The 19,151-nt window shown below is 52.9% G+C and overlaps 7 protein-coding genes across 7 annotated transcripts; 3 read left to right on the top strand and 4 right to left on the bottom strand.

The window, feature by feature from the left end:
* Nucleotides 1–601: 601 nt before the first annotated feature.
* Nucleotides 602–1,128, bottom strand: J4E92_006214 (uncharacterized protein; the record flags this gene model as incomplete). The annotated part of the gene is made up of 2 exons (XM_051497585.1): nucleotides 602–882; nucleotides 939–1,128. The coding sequence occupies 2 exons, from the start codon at nucleotides 1,126–1,128 to the stop codon at nucleotides 602–604; spliced, it is 471 nt and encodes a 156-aa protein (XP_051352232.1).
* A 1,062-nt stretch (nucleotides 1,129–2,190) lies between these two features.
* J4E92_006213 (uncharacterized protein) lies at nucleotides 2,191–3,262 on the top strand (the record flags this gene model as incomplete). The annotated part of the gene is made up of 4 exons (XM_051497584.1): nucleotides 2,191–2,482; nucleotides 2,531–2,662; nucleotides 2,723–2,853; nucleotides 2,903–3,262. 4 exons carry the CDS (start codon nucleotides 2,191–2,193, stop codon nucleotides 3,260–3,262), a joined length of 915 nt encoding a protein of 304 aa, XP_051352231.1.
* Nucleotides 3,263–3,416: 154 nt separating this feature from the next.
* J4E92_006212 (uncharacterized protein) lies at nucleotides 3,417–4,016 on the bottom strand (the record flags this gene model as incomplete). Its single annotated transcript, XM_051497583.1, has 1 exon — nucleotides 3,417–4,016. The coding sequence occupies one exon, from the start codon at nucleotides 4,014–4,016 to the stop codon at nucleotides 3,417–3,419; it is 600 nt and encodes a 199-aa protein (XP_051352230.1).
* Nucleotides 4,017–5,603: 1,587 nt separating this feature from the next.
* J4E92_006211 (uncharacterized protein) lies at nucleotides 5,604–7,083 on the top strand (the record flags this gene model as incomplete). The annotated part of the gene is made up of 2 exons (XM_051497582.1): nucleotides 5,604–6,206; nucleotides 6,256–7,083. The coding sequence occupies 2 exons, from the start codon at nucleotides 5,604–5,606 to the stop codon at nucleotides 7,081–7,083; spliced, it is 1,431 nt and encodes a 476-aa protein (XP_051352229.1).
* A 2,056-nt stretch (nucleotides 7,084–9,139) lies between these two features.
* On the bottom strand, nucleotides 9,140–10,685 carry J4E92_006210 (Delta(14)-sterol reductase; the record flags this gene model as incomplete). Its single annotated transcript, XM_051497581.1, has 2 exons — nucleotides 9,140–10,553; nucleotides 10,612–10,685. The coding sequence occupies 2 exons, from the start codon at nucleotides 10,683–10,685 to the stop codon at nucleotides 9,140–9,142; spliced, it is 1,488 nt and encodes a 495-aa protein (XP_051352228.1).
* Nucleotides 10,686–11,140: 455 nt separating this feature from the next.
* Nucleotides 11,141–12,373, top strand: J4E92_006209 (uncharacterized protein; the record flags this gene model as incomplete). Its single annotated transcript, XM_051497580.1, has 3 exons — nucleotides 11,141–11,496; nucleotides 11,608–12,115; nucleotides 12,215–12,373. 3 exons carry the CDS (start codon nucleotides 11,141–11,143, stop codon nucleotides 12,371–12,373), a joined length of 1,023 nt encoding a protein of 340 aa, XP_051352227.1.
* Nucleotides 12,374–12,995: 622 nt separating this feature from the next.
* On the bottom strand, nucleotides 12,996–16,313 carry J4E92_006208 (uncharacterized protein; the record flags this gene model as incomplete). Its single annotated transcript, XM_051497579.1, has 1 exon — nucleotides 12,996–16,313. The coding sequence occupies one exon, from the start codon at nucleotides 16,311–16,313 to the stop codon at nucleotides 12,996–12,998; it is 3,318 nt and encodes a 1,105-aa protein (XP_051352226.1).
* Between the last annotated feature and the right edge of the window lie 2,838 nt (nucleotides 16,314–19,151).

The following is a 19,151-nucleotide window of genomic DNA, read 5'->3' as shown; positions in this document are numbered from 1 at the left end:
CTTTATTGCTACATCCTGCCATTACCAACCAAGCCTATAGAGAGTTTTGCTACTTGGCAAAAGTATTGTTGAGTTACTTCTAAGGATAGGATGAGTAGGTTATCATACCAAAATCTAAGGGTGATCGAAGTTCATGCTACTACCAGTCAAGCAGGCAAACGGACCAGAATATAAAGTCAATTCACCAAGCATCACACATTAAAGAGCCACATACAAAGAGCGACACTTTTATTTCCAATCCCTTCATTACGACCCCTCTAGCAGCTTTACATACGTACGAGCGACAGCGCGACCATCATCGCAAAAGACACGGCAATCGTTAGTGTGCATCATCCCTCACTCCGTCACATGCAGCAAGCCATCGCCCTTGCCTAGGGCTCATTCAATGCAGCCACTCGCAGCCATGATGCATCCAGCTTTGGCGACTTCAGCCTCAGCTGCACCGCTGTATTTGCCGTAGTTTGAGTAGGGGCTACAAGGGAATCCTGTCAGTGTTGTTCTAGCACATGAAGACGGGAATGGTTGCAATGAACAAAGCAGGAGAGAAGGCTGCATGTCCATGGGAGAGACATCGGAAGAAGAAGGGAAGAGGAGAAGAAGCTTACATGTAAGACTGGTACCAAGAATCCCCTGCAGCCTGAACCTCCTTGGGCTCGTCACGCTTCTCGCTGTTGGCCATCTGATCCATCATATCCTTGGGCATATCCACAATATGGCGCTTCTCCATCTTGGCGTTCATCTTCGCGGCTTCAGCTTCTACAGAAGCAGGGTATGGATTGTAATTCTCGTAGTAGACGCCGTAGGTCTCGTACTTGTCGTACTTGTCGTACACCTCCTGTTTGGATAAGGGTTCGTCGCGCTTCATGTTCGTGGCCGCTGATTCTACTGGACCGTTAGGAGTGCTTTCATTCGGGAAGTTGGAGGGCGAGAGAACGTACCTTGCTGCATCTTCGCTGCCTCCGCTTCGGCCGGTGAAGAATAATCTCCGTACTGATAGTACGGGCGGTAGCCGGCGTATTCCTTGTAGTTGATATCTTGGGCTTGATTCGCGGAGTCGTCACCTCTCTTATCGAGTGGCATAGCTGCCGTAAGGGCGGCGAGACCCACGAGAACCAGTTCGAGATGCATGGCAGGGAATGATCGGCCGTGAGACAGCGGAGACTTTCAAGGATGTCGAGGAAGTAACCTTGAGGGAAGACTGTTGTGGTGATTTCCCAGTTTCGCCACGGGAGTCACCTTTTTGTACATGTCGGCTTGCAGTGCCTATGGAGTACAACCTCATCACAGAGGCCAACTGTAGTGAGCATGGCGTAAGGTTGCATCCGCATGCGCGTAATATTGTATCTGCTCGCATTGAATGCAAGCATCGGGGAAGCATGCACCACGTAGCTCGCGCAGGTGCAATGAAGTCGCTGCTGTAGGTTGTGCAAAGACAACATCGGTAAAGTGATATTGGTCCGAAGTTTTGGGAAGACGTAGTTCAGATGCGCTCAACGATGTACACCGCCTTCAAGTGAAGCAAGCAAGACGTACTCTTCCGGTAATAACGCCTACTGGTTGATGAGTGAAGATTGCAGGACAGATGTAGCTGTGCGTCGTTGCTATGGAGTCAGCATCATGTGGCCAGACTAAGTCGTGATGGTTAGTCCGGCATACATGTTTGCCTATCGTGACCACAATTCGGTGTAAGCGCAGAGCGCATCTCCATAGCAGTAAGGCGGAGTAAGTCATTCGGTCAAGCTATGGTAGCGTTGGGATACCTTTACGCAGGTTCTTCAATAGTACGGTACGATAGTGACCAGTACGGCGATTGATGCCTCAATGAAAGAAAGTCGGATACTGTTAGTGGGAATTCCAAAGATATGATAGGGTGCGGTGCTGCTAGCGGAGTGATATATGTCGCCTTCCACATCGCACGACTAACGTGTTTGACATGTCTGACGCCCATCACAGTGTCACTGCTTGTCCTACACGGCTGGTCAAGTCGTACTGATATCCGATTCGTACCGAAAGTCGTACATGGAGGATTATAGGGATAGACGGTATTGAGGCCCAGTCGTCTGGTAAAGCGACTTGGGGGGACTCGCATCCCTTGATGCGATAGCAGGTCTGTCGCTATTTCCTTGCTACTCTTTCATCGTCGACCAGTTTCCGATCTCAGAACGCGTATATCTGAACTGCAATCTCTTCATGTTCGACATCCTCCGCAATCGTCCTCGACACGAGCGGTTACTACAACACGACTCCGGGTGCCATGACGACGACGACACTCTTTTGCCTGGCTCTTCTTCGTCGACCTTACTGACGCTTAAATCACCAGCGTTCCAAGGATCGAGCCGCGATGTGCGAGTCGCAGTGAGGACCCTCATAGCATGTACCATCGTATACGTAGGTGCTGCTTTGTGGATAGCCTTCACTGTGAACAAGTCAGCTTTGATCTCCGACCCAGATGACTTTTGTATCCATCATGTTTCGCGATACTGTATGTAACGGACTCTCGAAGAACACATGTCGTTACTGATGGCAACAGCACCGGTCGTCCGGGATGTGGAACCAAATTGGCATACGCAGTTGTTCAACGGTAGCTTTCTTCATCAGAACATCTATCGCCAACCAGCAGGACCAGAAGTTGATGCTGCATGGGATGCGCTGGGTGTCAATTGTAAGTCGATAGTCTAGCAGTACCAGCAACACGCACACTCAGTTCTGATTCCCATACTAGATCGAAGTGTGGTGATACCCGAGGACGAAGCTGAGCGAACCGGATTGCGGCACGACCAGGTGAAAGTCAGCCAAGAGTATGGAGGTGGCTTCCCAGCGAACGTAGAAGGCCTCCATCACTTACACTGTCTGGTACGCAGCAAGATCAGGTAGCGGAAAGTACATCACTAACATTTCGAAGGACCTTCTCCGCAAAACACTATATTGGAACTATTCCTATTATTCGGCAAAGAAGGAAGGACCCTTCGTCAATAGCGAGTACATCGTGCGAGTGCACACGACGCACTGCTTGGATATAATAAGGCAGGTGCTCATGTGTAATCCAGACGTAGGTGTACTTGGTCAAGTGTGGTGGCAGGCCGACACTATGCCAGACCCGACGCCATTCGTGGACTTCAACACAAGGCACCGATGCCGAGACTATGAGCAGGTTCGAGAGTGGGCGGAGGCGCACCAGCTCCCACCAGAGACGGAGGTGAACATGAGCCGTTTCTACGAGATGCCGAAGCCGGGAGATTTCATCTTCCCTGAGATCCCATGAGGGTCGTGGACGCTGAGTATGTCAGTGGACGTAGCTGAGAAATGTTCGGTCCTTCGTAGCAGTATGAAATATCTCGCACGTGTCCTTTCCGTGACAGCCTGTGCAATATGCGCTGCGATAGTAGATGTGTGCGACAACTGGCGCAAGGCCTTGTTCAGTTCTGGCGGGGCTTCACGACGCCATCGTGCACAATGTAGTAGACGACTGTGCTGTCCGTGTCTACCGACGCTAATAGTACGCGCTTCGTTGTTCTCCAAGGGTTGGCAGGGCGGTCCCCCTCTACTGTCGACGCGTCTGCTGCCGGCGGGACCATGGTGATGGCATCGAAGACATGGGCCAGCCGACGCAGCGTCCACTTCTCGTTCAGCCTGGTGGGCAGTATCCATTCAAGCTCCGGCTCTGCCTTGACCTCCAAGCCACCTGCCTCGCCATCGGCGCGCGCCTTCCGTTCGCGGTCGGCTTTCTTCAGCAGCTCCACCTGCTCGTCGGGGTGTACGTAGAGACGGCGCGGGGGCAGCCCAGAGACCAGCGGGCGGGGAAGGGGCTCGTGGGTAGTCGGTGAGTGCGTGTGTACGTGGAGGTCGGACCAATAGTGCTGGTACTGGAGGTTGTGCAGTATCTGGCGGGCGAGCGATAACTCATTCGGAAGGTGGCTTGATGCTGCGGCTGCCTCGGGAGCGATTGATACGAACGTCTGCAGTGCAGCGGGCGCAACGGCACGTTTCATCTCTGTCGTTACGGCGACTGTCGTCATACTGGAGGCTGGGCGCGGAGAAGTGCTGGGGGACTATTGGTGGTGCAAGGTTTCGCACGTCGACGAAGCTACTCGGTTGTGGAAGGAGCGAAGATCTCAAAAAACACCCCGCCAGTCACGCGAAGGCTGCCGAGCGACTATGGGAAGGGGCGACGCGGCCTAGGCAGCAGACAGCGTCCATTCTTATAGCTTGTCCAGTTGGGTTATTTTCGCAGTTCAAGACTCCTTCGAAACTTCCAAGAAACATTCGACCTTCTTCCCAAGGCCGTCGTCATGCTCGCAGCAATCTCCATCCCCACACTTCTGCTTCTGGCTAGCGTTGCCGTTGCCCAAGACGATACACCCTCAGTCGCGACCTCGCCATTCGTCAGTCCTACGCCGGAGTCTGAAGCACTGTATACTATTCAGACTCAGACCGCTACTGATGATGTCGACCCATGGTCGTGCTACATGGAGTGCGTTCAGCCTCCATGCCCGGCATGTAAGTACATCCTCTTCGGCCTGTCGCGCAATGTGTTTAACAATAGTAGGCACCGGCAGCATGATGAGCGTTCCCCCGGTTTCTATGCCCAGTGTAACGGACGTGTCCGTCATCCCTCCGGTTTCCATGCCCACCGTGACGGACGTGTCAATTCCACCACAGTCTGGCATCTCCGTCGTCACAACGCCTGTTCCTATGCCCACTGTAACGGACGTATCAATCCCCCCTCAAGACTCCACTGGCGCCATGTCAATTCCTGAGGGCGAGACTCCCATCTCTAGCGGCGCTGTTGACACGCCTTCTTCGAGCCTTGGCTCGGCCGCGAGTGCGACTAGCTCTGGTCTACCAGAGCAGACAGAAAACGCTGCCGCAGCGAGGGGTCGCGACATGCCCGTCGTTGTCGCTATTGCCGGCGCTCTGGCTTTCTTGTGAGTATTGGGTTGAGAGCGAGGGTGTCAGACTGTTCAAATCAGTTGTTTGTTTTGTGTTGTCAATGCGACGGCTGCGTTGGTGCGCGTCGGAGCGACTCCGGTTGCCAATACTGCATGCACTCGAACGATGGGACCATTGTAGAAAGGTGCATTCGCAGTAAAACTCTGCTGAATACGATACATAAACAAAGAACAATAATCACCCAAGACTCTAATGTATCTCGCAAGTCTAACCGTGACGCGCGGACTGCGACGCCATTACGTGTGGCGAAGTACCTCTCGCGTATTCGTATAGCCACCCGGGCATCTAACGGTGGCTTATACGCGCTGCACGTCAGTGGGTCTGGGGTTGGCAGGAGCCGCGTCTACAACAATCTAGGCCGTCTCCTTCCCTCCACGCCAGCGCCAACACCATATAACCTTGGGTGCCCAGCACTCGCAACCATGTCGATTTTCAGACGGCTCCTGCTATTCTTCGAAGCCGGTTTCATACAAGCACCCCTATACCGGCCCAAGTGATAGCGAACGGAAAGCAGGGATCTCGCCAAGGCACTGTGTCATTGCCAATCGTACCAACGATCAACCACTTGGCTGACACGTCGAACCGCACACGCGCTTCAACGGGGCGAATCCCCTACAAAACAAGCGCGAGCGTGCACTTCACTCTCACTAGTCATGGCTTCCCCGAATAGCAACGTACCAACGCCAGTGCCGTTCCCTCAGCCTGAGGGCATTCGCAACCCCAATGCAGCGAGCCCTACCGCAGATTCGCCCAAGACTCGCGAACGAACTTCCACCAATACCTCCATCGTCTCCAACAAGATCCGTACCGCGACTGGTAAATTGATGGACGTGAACCCGCCGCCCGGCATGTGGGCTGCCGCAGGGACGACTGCCGCCAAAGCACCTTCGATAACGGACATCAGAAAGGGCTCATTTGGTTCTGACGGATGGAACGAAGACTCGCAACGGAAGAGAGCAGGTTCACGAACAAGCCAGGGCGAGCAGCGGTCGCGAGCTTCCACCAACGCAGCATCACCGATAGATCAATCTGAGCGTCCGTCTTTCGGTGGTCAACGCAAGGTCTCGTCGAGCAATGCATTGAACACCGAAGCCTTTCCTGCTCTAGCTGAAGAGGATACAAGACAAGTTGCGGGATACGATGGCTACGACGAGCGGCCCAATACCGGCAGACAATCAAAGCACGGCTCCGAATCCGCGACAGAGCACTTTGACGACGATAGGCCGCAGCAGCCAAAACGGACATCCTCAGGACGGGTACGTCTTCTCCTCCACCGTCCAGACAAACATGCTAATCATGGTGCAGTATGCCAACGGCTACGTACCACCTCCCAAGTTACCATGGAAGAAATCGTTCATGATCGGGCTTAAAGGCTTTTGGAAGTGGTTCCTCACACCCGCCGGCTTCCTCATCACGCTCTACGGCCTGAACGTCGTCGCCTGGGGCGGTATGCTCTTCCTCCTACTCTGTAACGCCGCACCCGCCATGTGTACACCTACCTGTGACGACATCAATTCCCCGCGCCGGAAGTGGGTCGAGTACGATTCGCAAATCCTCAACGCACTTTTCTGCGTCACAGGATTTGGTCTCGCGCCTTGGAGGTTCCGCGATCTATACTACTGGGCTTGTTGGAGAATCGGAGGATCAGCCCGCACGGAGACGGGCATCAGACGTCTTGCTGGCATACATCGGGGATGGTTTCGGCTTCCGGGTTCAGATCGGCTGCCTGACAAAGCAGGCGCAACCGTCGTCGATCCGGAAGATCCAGCTGTACCAATTCCCGTCCAGATGATCCCCGACCCACCGCCCACGGCGATTCGCGCCCCACCCACTAAGAGCTGGAAGATGGATTTCGTCATATGGATGAATGTATGGAATACTTTCTTCCAGGTGGTTCTATGCTTCTACATGTGGCACTATAATCGCATCGACCGGCCTTCCTGGGCTACTGGTCTGTTCGTGGCTCTGGGATGCGGAGTGGCGGGTGCTGCAGGCATCATGATGTGGCACGAGGGCAAAAACGTCAAGAAGGTCGAAGGTGTGCCCATGCGTAGGGATTATGAAGACCAGCGAGACGACGAAGAAGCGCAGAATATTCCGCTCGTGACCACAGGAGTGGCGACGAAATCCTGAGGAATCTGCCCAGCGCCTTGTGTTGCGCAGCCAGCGAGGCTGAGAACGCTCATTGGAGCGGGACCCTCCCTTTCCTTCTTGGCGTTTGGTCTAGTTGTGGCGTTGCGTCGAACACAACATAGACACATTTTCATGATCGATACCCCAACAGCCCGCGGGCATTAGTACCACTTTTTAATAGCGTACCCATGACCTTTTCTGAGTCAACGTTTCTTCGTTTTTCTTCATCACGTCAGCTCTCCGTCGCGCAAAGAAGGTGCCGGAAGTTCCCTCCGGACTTCGCCATAGATCAACCTTATGTGAGCCTCGTGCTGACAAGCTTGCCGAGCTCCCCGGACAGGCCGAGCTGCATGCTAAGCGTTCCCGAAGCAGATCCGTTGATCGAATGACGTATCAAAGTCGTACTTTCTACGGACTGGTGACAGTTGCACGCGCTCTTGGTATTTATTTAGCCAAGGCCTTGTGATCTTCTTGTCTCGCATTTTGCACCTTCATCCATATCGTACCTACATTTATTTCCAGTCGTACCTTCTTCCTCTAAACAAACAACGTTACCAGCAAACACTCCAAGAGACTACAAGAGATGGCAGCGCAAGAATATTATCTAGGTACAGCGGCTGCGCATGAACTGCCAGGCAGCCACCCGCCAAATCCATATCCACCGCAGCCACCAAAGCCGCCACAATACCAACAACCACCTGCGCAACCTCCACGACCACACGTTAGCAATCCTCCATATGCGAACACGCCACCACCATCATACTCAGCATATCCCCAGGCCCCGCCGCAACAGCCTCATGGCTATCCACCTCAACAACAACACCAACACCAGTACTACCAAGAGAAGAAAAACGCTCAAGCTATGACAGCGCCATACCCCCAAACACCACCAGCGGGCGGCTACTACCCACCCCAACGGCCGATGCCCCAAAACAACGGCTACTTCGGCGCCCCTCTTCAACCCTACAGAAGCCACTCGCAACCCGCGCGCGTGCGCTTCGCAGATCAAGACTCCGACCGCAGCACAAGTCTAGGCTCCATGTCCGACTCTGACGATTACTCCCCACCCCGGCACAGCAGCAGCAGCAGGCATCATCGCCATCACAGCCACTCTACCCGCGACCGTTCCACCTCTCGCGACCGCGATCGCTCGCGCAACGAACGCAGACACAAGCCACGCAAATCACACTCGTTTGACAAGGCACATGAGGACAAGCACAAGAACAGAGACACGTTCCTCGGCGCTGGCGCAGGCACGATCATCGGGGATGTGATCTTCCCTGGTTTGGGCACAGCAGCCGGATTGGTGCTGGGTGGCTACGGCGGGAGGAAGTATGCCGATCAGAGGAGTAAAAGCGATTATGCGGGGAGCGAGAGGAGGAGTCATAGGGGGAGCCGGAGGGCGGGGGATGATGGATGGGATGAGAAGACGAAGACGTATCGGAAGGGTGCGGCTGTGAGGTGATCACATTTACGATCATGATTATGGATTACTCATGCATTCGATGATATTACGATTTCTGTTCTTTCTAACTACGTTTATGACGGGAATGACGTGGGATGATGAAGGAATGACCTGCTTTATACGCTGCTGGACAGCACGACTTTAGTTATTAGTATCAATGTATTCTCAACTTCTTACAACACACCTTCCAGTGCATGGTCGGCTCATGTCATGTGAATAAACATTATTGTAATTTGGCATGTTCGTCTTCGATCGCTCGAGAGCGATAGCGCTACATGTCCATCTACCTGTCCCTACATTTTCGGCGCACGTCTTCAATCGTCTTCACGATAGCGTTGCAGCCGTTTTCCTACTTCCGTCGCGCTCTCCATGATGTATGTCTTTGACCGGCCGTGCGGTAGCATTCCATCTTCCCCCCCAATAATGATACATGGATGTATGTCTTCAACCGAACTTGCGGTAGCATTCCACCCCTAAGCCTCCAGATATAAATACAAACAATAACATAAACAGTGCACGTCTTCAACCGCACGAAGCGGTAGCGTCACACCCTGATTCTGACATCCAATCAGAAGTCTTGGAAGAGACCTTCTAGTAGATGCCAGGTACGATCCTGTACGGGACAAGCTCAACGTAGCGGTCCCAATCCTTGCCGTACTTCCTGCGGCACTTCTCTTCATCACGACGCTCACGGTGGATGAGCAGGATAGCAAAGTAGACCATGAAGAAGTAGGTGAAGATCATACCCCAGCCCTTGGCCTCGCCAGGGACGGCGTATTTTCCGTAGCTGTTCTGGTAGAAGTAGGCATCGGTTTGAGCTGCTGTGACGGGAGACTGAGCCGCGTTCTTGATGAGGTAACCAGACATGGCAGTAGGTAGAACGTAACTCCAGCTCATGAACCAGTCGCCGAGGTAGTTGATGTGACGTGCCATACCCCACCAGCCACTGATCAGAAGCTTGGATCCTGCGGCTGTCTCGATGCACTTGAGGTGCTTGACACGTGGGTCGTTGGGGTCGGTCCTGAAACGGTTCTTCTCGTTGTTTACCGAGCGGAAGATGTAGTATCCGATACCCTGGACGGCCAACACACCAGCAATGCCAACAGGACCGAGATCAACGGGGTAGTTGGAGAGGTAGCGGGTTTGCATGGAGTACGTGAAGGGCACCCAGACGAGGTCACCGAAGGAAAGCATCATACCAAAGCCATCGGCGATGATGTCGATGGTGGTCAGGATAGCCGGTTCCATGAACAGTGCATCGAAGGTGTACACGGTGTGGGCGATGGTGACGAGAAGGATGCTGTCAGTGACGCGGCCGAAGTTGCGGTATTGCTGCATGATGAAGGCCAAGTCGAGGATGATCCATCCCAGCATTCCGGGGCGAAGCTCGCACCAAGCTTTGATATCAACCTCTCCGAAGATGGGCATGTTGACACGAGGGTTCAGCTCACGTCCGATAAACCAGTCGTAGAGCATGTTGCCGGTACGGCCACCGGCAGCAAGCTCGCGCATAGACGGATCCTTCGGGTGCTTGACACTGAAAGAAGCGACATAGCAGTAAGTGGCCAGGATGTAGGAGATGAGAATGTTGCTCGTCAGGATGCCGACGTAGTTGTCGGTGATAAAGGTCCAGACGGGGAACTCGGCACCCTGGGAGATGGTACCGGCAGCGAGAAGAGTCATGATGAAGAGGGCTGAGTTCCAGGCATTAAACCTGTACTTGAGCCTTCCGCCGCTCCTGAGCTCGGTACCCTCAACTTCCTGACCAGGTAGGAAGCGGTAGAGAAACAGACTCAGGAAATAGTAGGCCAGGGTACCAAGGAAAGCCTGGGTGTTGAGTAGACCCGAGAAGCCAGTCCATCCTACCTCCTTCTTCAGCTGCTCGAGAGTGAAGCTGTAGGGGTGGAGAAGAACAGGCGCCGGGCATCCAGAGATGTCATTGCACAGAAACGTGAAGACGTACACCAAAACTGGAAGACCGAAAGAGATGATGAAAGCTCCGGGGCTGGAACGAGGTTAGCGTTATGATCGTCAGGGCGCGAAAAAGTCGTGGATGGACTTACGGTCCTAGAAACTCATAGCCATGAGGCTCTTCAGCCAGCGACTTAGTCGCCTTGTCAGTCTTCGCTTTCGACATGTTTTCAATGTCGAATTGTCGCGTTCTCCAGCTCTTTCCGTTCCGGCTAGATCCGCCGAATGAGGGAGCTCGAGGAATAGGGGTCCGGTCGCGTCGTCACAACAAAGGTTCCTTGTCGCAGTTGTTGTCTTCGCCGAGGGTGATTGTCGCGCCGCCTGAACCAAAGACAGCCACGGGTGCAGTGTCCTATATAGCAATGAATGAGGCTGGGCGCATCAGACGATGAAAGGGATCTCGGATTCCATTGCAGCCGTAATGACGCGCACACGCCATCTTGGCCGCGCTAACTGCTTTGGGCGCTACCGCCCGTCGTTACTGCCGCTGCAAGGCACTCGACATGGAAGGCGCGGCGCCGGAAGTCAACGTGTTGCGAAGATGGACAATCGTATCAGCTCCACCTTCACCGTCACCACGCCTCGACCCTCATAGTGCGTAGTGCGCCGATCAACTACGCGATGATATCCCTACTCTACTCGCTCCTGCTTCTGGCAGCGTCGGGCCCATTCGCAGCGGCCGCTTCGGACAAACAACTCAAGCCATGTACCGTCATCTCACCCACGTCCGAGCGCTTCTTCGACCTGAACCCTATGCGCCGCCAGCCATCGTCGGAGTCGGATGGCAAGAAAAGTAGCAAGAAGGAGGGCGAAGAAGGCAGCTGGCATGCCAAGGGCTACGATTACAATGCCAACTTCACAATCAACTTCTGTGGACCTGTAGTGGAGGAGCTGGACAAGGTGCAAGATCTAGACAAGGGCCTTTGGAAGAACGTCAGCGCATTCTACGAGAGAGGAGACAAGCAGTGGGCGATTGGGTGAGTCTCACATCCTACAAAGTGGAAATAGATGGAGGAGTTCAAGCTGCTCGTTCACAACCAGGCAGAAGGATACATTGGAGCGCAATGCTGACACCTTGCGATTTCCAGTCTCGAGAACTCAGAACCCATCTTCCGCGGTCGCAAGCTCATTCTAAACTACACCGGAGGTTCGCTCTGCCCAGATCTGTCCTCGAAATCGAAGCGCGCGCTCGAACCCACCTCTCTCGACACCCGCGAGATCATTGATGGCGACGATGACGATGACAAGGATGACGGAGACAAAAAGAAAGGCTCAAAGAAGACTGAGCGCCGCAAGACTACCATCATCTCGCTGCTCTGCGACTCGGACCCGCTTGCGAAGACCAGTGTATCCTTCGTCGCGGCAGTAGACGATTGCTCATACTTCTTCGAAGGCCGCTCGCCCTTCGCATGTGGCGGCGTACACCAGGATACCCAAGCTCTAGGCCCCGGCGGCGTCTTTGGTGTCATCGTCATGATCGCTGTAGCCGTATACTTTGCTGGTGGTTGTGTCTACCAACGCACTGTCATGCACCAGCGCGGATGGAGACAGCTGCCCAACTACGCCATGTGGGCAGGCATCTGGCGCTTCTTCTCTGTAAGTCTACTCCGCTGTTGTCGTAGAAGGAGTAGTAGTAGCGCCCGGTGGTGATGACAGACGCTCGAATGCCTTGTTGGTGTTGCTGACATCGTGAAGGACATGTTCATAATTCTTACTTCGTCGTGTGCGCGCTTCATGCCTTCCCGCCGGGGCTACAGTCGCGTCTCGCTCGGCCAAGATAGCGGACGGAGGGGACGAAGGAATGAAGATGAGGATAGGTTAATAGACAACCTGGACGAGGAATGGGACGATTAGATGTGGCAATACATTGGTATCGGGCATGGCATAACGACGCGGCGTTTACGGAGTTTGGTTAAGGACAATAGACGCTCAGGAGCGCTTGAACAAAAGACTTGTTGACTCTAACACCTTCTTCTGGGGAAAAGTGAACACCCTAGAGCCTACGTTGACATTAGATCATCTACTTTGCGTGTTTTCATCTTGATGTAGGCTCCAGAGTGTCCGGCTTTTCTTTGTATGAGATGCTGATACATTACCGATGGGTTCAATTTCACGAGTGCACGTTCATGGAGATGTTTTGAAGACTGCATTGGTAACGCACTGACACCAAGTATCCATGTCTCCACCCGGCCCAGAACTAAGTGGCTAAAGACACCATGTACACCGGAGAAGTACCGACTGAAATTGCAAGAAAGGTCGCTCGTTCCTCTCGTATTATCACCGAAATAGACCAGTTCCTCTCGCATGTGCTCGCGAGTCAACTTAATCAAGCCCTTCATATCAACTGATTCGGGGAAGGAACCCTACTATTTTGAACGCCCGCTTGACGAATCGACTAACGCCTGGGGTATAAAACAGCGAACCATGAAGCAATACGGATATCGACGGCTAAGATGATGCTGTGTCGTGAGCACACCTACATCTCCTCATCTACCACGTCGTCGACTCGGGCACGCCGGTCGACATGGTCGCCACCGTTCTTGGACATAGATGATTCAGTCTCCATCGGAGCTGCCTCATCAACGTCCTCCTCGACGGAGTCCTGTGCGGAGTCAACGATGCTGCGGTCATCCTCCACGTCAACGTCCATCTGCTCTTCTCCCTCGGCTGTACTGTTTTCTGCATCTTTGTCTGCTAAGATGTCGCCACGAGCGATGGGCTCAAATTGCGCATCGATGCCTACCAAGATCTCTCTGATTTCCGACCTCAGCTCTCTCTCTTCTTTTGATTGCAGATTAAGGGGCTGACAGCCAGCCGCGCCACCAAGCACTCGGGTATAGTCCCTGTCCATCTGCACGAAAATCTCATCAACCTTCGTTTCCATTGACTCTTGTAGTGCTTTACACATGTCATCAAGGTGCTTGTTGACAGTGGCAATGGCTTCATGGAACATCCTGTGTCGCTCCCGCTCCACATGATCTTCCATGTGTTGTTTCATGCGCTTGTAAGATCCAGCGCCACGCTCTTCTGTGCACACATCGTATACGTCATGCATGATGCCTGCGATACAAGGGCTGAAGTCACGGTTCGCTTCCCGCTGGAGTTCGTTCATTTGAGTGATGAGCGTAACCCCAAGATCCTTGAATAGCTGCTCGTAGTTGCAGACCTGTGTTTTTAAGATTGAGAGATTCGCCAGGCCAACGCCGCTGGTCCTCGCACGCTCTTCTATGGCTTCATGAAACTTGTGAAGAAGCGTGCCTGAATTGCCGATATACGCATCAAATGCTTTTGGAAGGCGCGTCTGGAAGGCTCGCTCCCAACCCGTTGCTAGTTGCTTGATGATGGGATCCACAAGATCGGAGTTGAAGTCACGGTGGCCGGCCGCAGAAGAATGATAAACGCCGTCGCGACGAACGACAGCCTTGTAGGATCCCCACGCGAGGCCACCTTGATCCTTGTAACCCCAAGCATGTGCTGTAGCTGGTGCAGATTCAATGGCCTTGTTGATGAGCTCTGGGCATTTGTCGAAGATTTGTGTCTTCATCTCAGATCGCATCTCTTTGATGCAAGCACCAATGGCTGCCTCTAATCCTTTCGTTAACTGAGTAAGCCGCCGCCCTAGGTAGCTGGCCTGCTTGCGCTTTTCCTCGTCCGTCATCTTCGAACCCGCCCCGTGGTTGGACATCCAGAGGTTGAAAGTGGTTAATATCTGGCAAACGCTGGTCAAGAACGCGCGGCTAGTTTGGATGCGTCCGCCTTCAGTAAGCTTCTTACAATGGTTCTGAAGTTGGGGCACTTCTGTCTCTTCGGGTGTTAGGAATCCGGGCACTTCATCGTCTTTTTGCATTCGGTCGCACATCTTCTGGTACGCGCGACTGCTGACGCAAAAGACTGGCAGAGACCTAGCAACCTGGCTGTAGTCGCGCATCTCCTCGTCGGGATTAAAGCTGTCTTCGTCTTCTTCGGCCGCGTTTTCCTGGTCGATTTCCTTGATGCCGGCAGCGAAATCCTGCTGAATAGCCGATTTGGAGTACTGGTTTCGGCCTGCAATACAGATGCGGCTGATCTCAGCTTTGATTTCATCCTTCTTTGCTTCCAGTTCTCGTATTTGAGGTTTCAAGTCGTCCATAGAGTGCTTGATTGCTATCCCTTCTCGCCTAGCGTTCTTCTTCGTTTCCTTTAGCTCCTTCAGTTTCTCTTTGATGTCAGTTTCGGATAGCCGCTTCCTTTCTCCCTGGAATGTGACTTCATCGTCGCTCCTAGACTCATCGGAATCGGAATCCTCAAAATCATCATCCGTATCGTCATCGAAAAGCTGTTTCCTTTTGCGTGCCTGCTTATTCGAGACGGCCTTCTTGCGCTTGTGAGTCTTGATTTGGGGTGCGAACACAGATTTCCCGTCGTCCAGTTGCTCCTGGAGTGATTCCCACACCTCAATGTCCTCACTTGCGCTCGACATCGCAAGCTTATAGACCTCTCGCGATTCGTTCAACTCTTGAATCTTGCTCCGAATCTGCTTTATCTGCTCATCGTGGCGTTCCTGTTCTTCTTCAAACGTTGCAACATTCTCTTCGAGCCCGAGACTGTCGATTGCTTCAGTGATAGAGATGTCATCTGTCTTCGAACAGATGAATGTAACACTGGAGAAGCCGCCGTCGTATTTGAGCTGCCTTTTGAAAGAGTCTCCGAGCAAGGTTTTAGCGGCTTTGTCGTCCACAGCTCGATTGATAGGAGCAACGATCCAAAGGCCAGTGCATTGCTTCATATAACCCTGAGCAACAGCAGCTCTCGCAGCGTTACTGTCATGAACACCCGGCAAATCCACAATGACTGCACCAGTCGAGAGCGCATGACTCTTCGTATAGATTTTGACGACCTTGATCAAGGGCCAGTACTCAGTTTGGAAAGCTGGCTTGGAGACCTTCTCCTTGTTCTTGTCCTTCTTGGCAACTTTCTCTTTACTATCCACGTAGCGTTGGAGCTCTCGATAGAAAGACTGCGGTCTAGCCGTGCGTATCTTTTTGGTAGTTCCAAGTACGTCGACAACGGATCGCTTGGACATGAGCGAAGGAATGGTGCATTCACCTAAAGCATCTTTGGCGACCGACGGGTAGACGGAATGGAACTTTGCCCATGCAACACCGGCATCAGAATTGGGATCCTGCGCCTCGCGCGAGAGAGAACCATTCTCGGAAAGGAACTCGCGCAAAAGAACTGTGAGTTCCTTCTCCCAGTCCGCCTGGCTGATGAACTCAATCTCGGCGCAGTATTTAGAGCCTGGGTCGGTGCTGCTGTTCCACGAGATCTCGGTAACCACCGCAGTGCAAGCACGCATGCAATTGGTAGGTACGAGCCGCTCTTCGTCAAGCATAGCGTTGATGACGCTGCTCTTCCCAGCTCCAGTATTGCCCACTACGCCGACCACAGTGCGCTTTCGCTGCGCTTGGGGAATGAGCTTCTCAATGGCTTGTACCCATGCCGCAGCGTCCGCATTAGATGCTGAGTATTTTAGAAACTTGTCTTTAAGGCTTGCGAGAACTTTGAGCGATGTGGAAACGCCAGCCTCAAGGATGTCAGGGTCTCGTAGCTCAATGACTGAGCGAATGCATCGATCAACGGAGCCCAACTCTTCTTGGACATCTTTTTCCGGCGAGGCGTCTCTGTTGAAAATCTTTTCCGGGTCAAAACTGCTTTCCGGCTCCACATGGCCATCTTGGGCAAGGGACGTATGTTGCAAAGGGATTGGCGACTGTCTCTCCTCCTTGACGGCGGAACAATTGTTCATTGGGCACATCGATGGTGCCGCAGGACGCGCATCAGTAGGTTCACGATGAGCAGCTTGCGCTGCACCCTCCGTAACTGAAGCAGCGGTTGGTCGAGGAATTGCCTGGCGGAAATTGTCCCCTGGAATTGACGGTGTGCTTAGTTCACTAGAAGAGCGCCGTGGTAGCTGATGAGATCGGTTTGGCACAGAATATTGAACAGGAGACCGTGATTGAGACCACGGCGGATACCTATCTGAGTCGAGTGCAGGTGCGCGGCTACTCAAAGTACTGGTATGCCTCGATGTCAACGGCGAAGCAAAGCTGGGATTATGTTGAGTTGCCGAATGGCCTGATGCACCATGAGAGGAAATGGAGGCTGTCTCAGCACCATAGCGTAGTGGTTCTCTTCCCATTGTTCCAGGGTTGACATGATTGTTTGCTGTTTGTTTAGCATCGTGACCAGACTCAATCTCCTGGTGCCGACGCGGGATCTCGGCTTGAATGAGCTCTTCCCTGAGCGATGGAGGGTCTTGTGTTTGATGTTGTACCGTTGCGTTGAGCGGGTCTACGGCATTAAAGACCACGACACTGTCTTCCGGCACTAAGAATGACTTGACGATATCGCTTTGGTCGACGACACAGCCTTTGTAACTAATGCGAACACCAATAAGATCATGCCGTTTCTCGTAAGTATCCTGAATCTTTTTGATAGGGATTTTCTAGAAGCAGGTCAGCGGATGGGCGTGGTACTGCATCGGCGCATTCGAGGTGTATTCCGCGCGCATTGACGCCGCCAAAACATCGTTATCCCGGAACAGGGAAGGGTATAGAGCTTACATTGTGGCCTATCATCCATAAGAAATCGGTTTCCTTGAAGTCATCCTGCGTAGACTTGCGGTGATCGAGCACACCAATCCAGCACCGGCGTGCTTTGAGCTCCTGTTGTGGTACAACACGCTTGGCGCGTCGATGGAAGTCGTCCCAGTCCATTGCTAGGTTATGCTTATGAGTGAGATGCTGCGGCAATGTATTGATGTATGCAGAAGCTGATTTGACGCGTTAGGCGGGAGCTACCCACGGGTGCATGCAGCTTGCGAACTAGCGATGGCGGGGTTTGCAGGATGGTGTGACTGAGAGCATTGAAGCATTGGCCAGCTGTTCGTCGCTAGTGCGTGTAACGGTGAATGAGGAGATTGAATGTGTTGGATGTGACCAACGGTCCCTGAAGAGCAAACAGCGGGGCAAACGCGTCTGAACACGCTAAGACACGCCAGCACATGACGCCAAGCCTTTCGACGCGTCCCGATCTCGCTGCCGTCCTTTCGTCCGAAACTTCACTTTGTGATCATCATAACATCACAACATTCATCAGTCTTCAAAACCATTGCATTCTTTGAGCGCGGGCTTCGCTACTTCTAAAGTTCCTAGTATGCGCACGACGCTATTAGAGATTGATTGGATTGTTACCTCCATCTGCAGCTCGTTGCGATGACGCACTCCATTCACGACAAGAACGATAGTCTGTCACAAGTCTCATGCAGTAGCTCGAAGCTATTCCAGCATTGTACCAACTGGATCGTTTCCCTGGACATGTTGCGAAGATATGAAGGCGCCCCAGCCACCCACATGAGCTCGGAACGACAGCATTATTGTCCACGCATCTACCATAAAGCGCGCCAACTCTTTCAATACGTTTAAAAGATTAGCTTCCGGCTGGTTCAGGCACATGTGCTCACACGCAGAGCGGTCGTTATCACATTCACTTTTCGACTTACCTAAATGCCACTGTCCGAATTTTCTCCGAAGAATCGATGGATATCGCTGCACAATGCGTCCGATCACCACCCTGGTTCACAGTGGTTCAGTCTCTTTTACGATGACTTTCCCATGCTCAACACAATGTTTCTCGAACTTCTAGGAACCAAGTGTTGTTTCTGCATTGTTCTAGTTTGGCCACCCTCCTTCCTAGCTGACAGGCATGTCGTTCATTTGACTCACCGCTTTGTCTCATTATGTCGTGGTTGACTCTCCACAATGGTCATGCCTCCAATATGTATACTTCATTGGATTATGACGAGTACAGGTGCGCAAAAACCCTTTCCATATTCGCAAACGATGACGGAACAGATGCCGCTGCGACAGAAACGTGTCGCCCCAGAAGCCAACCCTGGTATCAACGGATTGATCGCAGCATGCAATAAAAACGACAGATTCAAACTTCTAGAAGACGAAAGTGTTCTGCCTGGAGACTTGCGCAATCCAATCCATCCGACGTTGCGTTGGTTTGATAATAATGGGCCTATGCGGCAGATGCTTCGGTTGGCATCACATTTTCTCAGCCATGACACCGTCCTCGCTTTCTTTGTACCGCTTCTATACGGACGCGACTTGATAGGCATAGTTAACGATGCAAAGAAGACTTATCTCTCAGACCCGCTCGCGAACGCGTCCGAAGAGAAACGCAGTCAATATCTGGCCGGAGTGCGTGAGGCTTTGCATTGCCTTGGGCACAGCGTTTCCTTCCACTTCCTACCGTCTGCGAAGCGAGTATACGCCCGTTCACTGCGGGACAATGCAAGTCCACACCATGTCGCGTCATGTTGTCCGGCATTCCAGCGCAAATTTTCTTGTAGGATCGAAATGGCGGACTGGTTGCGTAACTTTTATTCGACTGGGGAGTACGAAGCCGCGTCGCGATGTGCGCAGTTTCGGCACGATTTCCTTTTCGCTGCAACACTCGTACATGAGATTACCCATGCTGTGGGAATATTGCGACGGGGCAATACAAGGGAGCCGCACATCCGAGCTGACTGTCCAGAAGCTGAGTGGGGCTATGGCTGGGAACACTTCATGTTCGGCACCGTAAT

This window comes from Alternaria infectoria (genome assembly GCF_024043175.1).
Source record: "Alternaria infectoria strain BMP 0036 chromosome Unknown scaffold_9, whole genome shotgun sequence".
Classification (NCBI taxonomy): domain Eukaryota; kingdom Fungi; phylum Ascomycota; class Dothideomycetes; order Pleosporales; family Pleosporaceae; genus Alternaria; species Alternaria infectoria.
This window is presented reverse-complemented; position numbering and strand designations above follow the sequence as displayed.